The sequence below is a fragment of the Limulus polyphemus genome, unplaced genomic scaffold (assembly GCF_000517525.1).
Source record: "Limulus polyphemus unplaced genomic scaffold, Limulus_polyphemus-2.1.2 Scaffold10236, whole genome shotgun sequence".
NCBI lineage: Eukaryota > Metazoa > Arthropoda > Merostomata > Xiphosura > Limulidae > Limulus > Limulus polyphemus.
In genome coordinates, this window is record NW_013675846.1 from 15,635 (window position 1) to 18,797 (window position 3,163).

General features: G+C 37.3%; 1 protein-coding gene across 1 annotated transcript; it reads left to right on the forward strand.

Moving 5' to 3' along the window:
• Positions 1-66: 66 nt before the first annotated feature.
• Positions 67-630, forward strand: LOC106476304. The gene has a single exon (XM_013936964.1). It carries the CDS (start codon positions 67-69, stop codon positions 628-630), a length of 564 nt encoding a protein of 187 aa, XP_013792418.1.
• Positions 631-3,163: the final 2,533 nt, after the last annotated feature.

The following is a 3,163-nucleotide window of genomic DNA, read 5'->3' on the forward strand; positions in this document are numbered from 1 at the left end:
TCATCCTTTTCCGAAGCTAATGCTTTGGCCTATTTCTTGGAAGCTAAATTTCTAGTTCAGTATCCAATGGACTCTGATGATCCTGCATGCATCACAGCTCTGTCTGCACCCACACTAAACTCATCTGTTGCACTAACTCGAGATAATATTCCTAATGTAGTGCAATATGAATTGTCTCTCAGAGATAGGTACAACACAGCTCCTGGTCCAGATGAATCTATCAGAGATAGATACAATACAGCTCCTGGTCAAGATGAATCTCGCAAAGATAGGTACAATACAGCTCCTGGTCCAGATGAATCTCTCATAGATAGGTACAACACAGCTCCTGGTCCAGATGAATCTCTCAGAGATAGGTACAACACAGCTCCTGGTCCAGATGAATCTATTAGAGATAGGTACAACACAGCTCCTGGTCCAGATGAACCTCTCATAGATAGATATAATACCGCTCCTGGTCCAGATGAATCTCTCAGAGATAGGTACAACACAGCTCCTGGTCCAGATGAATCTCTCAGAGATAGGTACAACACAGCTCCTGGTCCAGATGAATCTATCAGAGATAGATACAACCCAGCTTCTAGTCCAGATGTATCAACTTATTCTCATCTTAAACATGCTTCAACATGATTTTTTATTCTTCTTGAAACATTCTATACAGTTCTTCTTCAGTTGGGATTGTTGTTGTTTTTTTACTCCAGGAAAACTCCACTATTATTTTGTTCTTAAAGTCAAAAAGGACTTTTGTCAAAGTTGATTATTATCGTTCCATCATCCTTACTAGTATCTTTATCATATCCCTTTAATGCATCCTTGTATGTAAAATCCACGTTTTTTCTTCAAGATTATGATACACTATCTAATTCTCCAGCTGGATTTCGATCTTAACTTTCTACCGTGGATCAATTCCTCAAACTTTCTAATACATTCAACAATCATTTTAACTCTTTCAAACTTTCTGGTATGCATATTTTTCACATTGAATCTGGTTTTGATTCCGTATGTCATACGGATTCATCTTCAAACTCCACCGTTTATTGCTTCCATTTACTTACGTCTATTTTGTCAACACCTTTCCACTGGTAAACGAGCCATAGTTTCATCCTTCTTCCTATACTTTGCTGTCCTTCAAGAATCAGTATTGTCTCCTCTCCTTTAAATCGTATATGTTGCTGACATGCCACGCCCTAAATTTCCCGTTCATCCTTTCCAATATGCTGATGATACAGATCTTGTCGCCACCTGTCGCACAATGATCAATTACAATAAAGTTTTACAATCTGTTGAATGGAGACATCGTAGTGAGCTGTGATCTTGGGGGCATTAGTGGAAAGATCTTAGTGATAGCTCCAAAGACATACGTTTTGACCCTAAACACTATAAACACCATTCTTGCCACAGCTCACCATTATTTAATGTTCGAATTGACTGATGTCTTCATTCAGCTCTCGGTATTACTTTCGACAACATCTTATCTCGAAGGTGCAGATGGTGTCTCTCAACCAGAAAGTCACCTCCCATCTGCATCTCCACCTTCAGTTGTCAGGAACCTCCTGAGGGTTACATCCACCCCATCTGTTACAAGATCTTCATTCGACCCTGTCTCAGTTGTGATTATACTGCCTGGCTCATTACAACTTTTATCATCAATATTGCCTGGCTCATTGCAACTTTTATCATCAATACTGCCTGGCTCATTACAACTTTTATCATCAATATTGCCTGGCGCATTACAACTTTTATCATCAATATTGCCTGGCTCATTGCAACTTTTATCATCAATACTGCCTGGCTCATTACAACTTTTATCATCAATATTGCCTGGCTCATTACAACTTTTATCATCAATACTGCCTGGCTCATTACAACTTTTATCATCAATACTGCTTGGCTCATTACAACTTTTATCATCAATATTGCCTGGCTCATTACAACTTTTATCATCAATATTGCCTGGCTCATTACAACTTTTATCATCAACTATAACTTCTGGAACTTCGTGACAGTAGACTCACTTTTCATGTCAAGTTACACAGCAAATATAACGCATCACTTACCCACCAGTTTCTATCCAAACCTTCACATTCGATATGTTCAATAATGTTTTCTCAACCAAAATCTCATATTTGCCAATCTTTTCTCAATGTCTGTCTGACCGTTTCGCTAAGGCTTACCCCCACTTGATCATTTATTCAACCTCTGTCGCTTCAACCTGATGATCCTCACCAAAACGATTGTCATCAACCGAATCAACCCAGTTACGTTTATCAAGAGACTTAATGGATTGATTCTCTGACCATTTGTATGACTCATTGTTCTTGGACTACTTCTTCCAGTACCCAGTTTTTCACAATACTCTTGCCTCCAATAAAGTTTCACGTGATTCAGAAACGTATAATTTATTCTGGTCTTGTCACTCAACAGTTAAATTCTTCATGCACCGGCTTTCATCCGTCTCGTGGCCGAAGAGGAGGAGTGATCCCCCGATGACCTACCAGTCCGTGGATAAAATATGATTACGAAACAGAAAACAAAACAAATCATTTGTTTCATCGTCCAGCCCAACTGATGAGTTCTGGTGTTGAAGGAAAACGTTACTGGACAAAAGATAGATTTTTAATTCCATTTTCTATACTTGTGGAGCCGTTATGGACAAATTCAGAGGAATATGAGAAAAAGAACAAACATTTACAGTCAAATTGTTTCTTTTATAACAAATGTTACTAAATTAAATATTACTCAACTATGATAAATTAAACCAAAAACTACGGTCGTTTTCAATTACAGAAGTTGTTAAACTTAGCTACGGTAAATTGAACCCAAAGTTAACTACATTCGTTTTTAATTATAAATTTTATTAAAATATTATTACTTAGACAAGGCAGATTGAGCTAAAAACTAACGTAAAATTAAACCATACCATCTTTAATAGTTTTTTTTTATCTTTAATTTCTTGTTATTTTTCTATGCAGAAGAAATAACGCCAGTGGAAAAGTCGATAAAAGTCTGAGGGCTTATAATGCTGAAAATCGCATTTCAGCATCCGCGGAGGGCAAAGTACAGATAGCCCATTGTGTAGCTTTATGATTAGCAAGAGACCATAATATTTGTAGAGAAAATGGAATGAGGAGAAACGTTTAATGTTTTATATGTAGAGGAAATA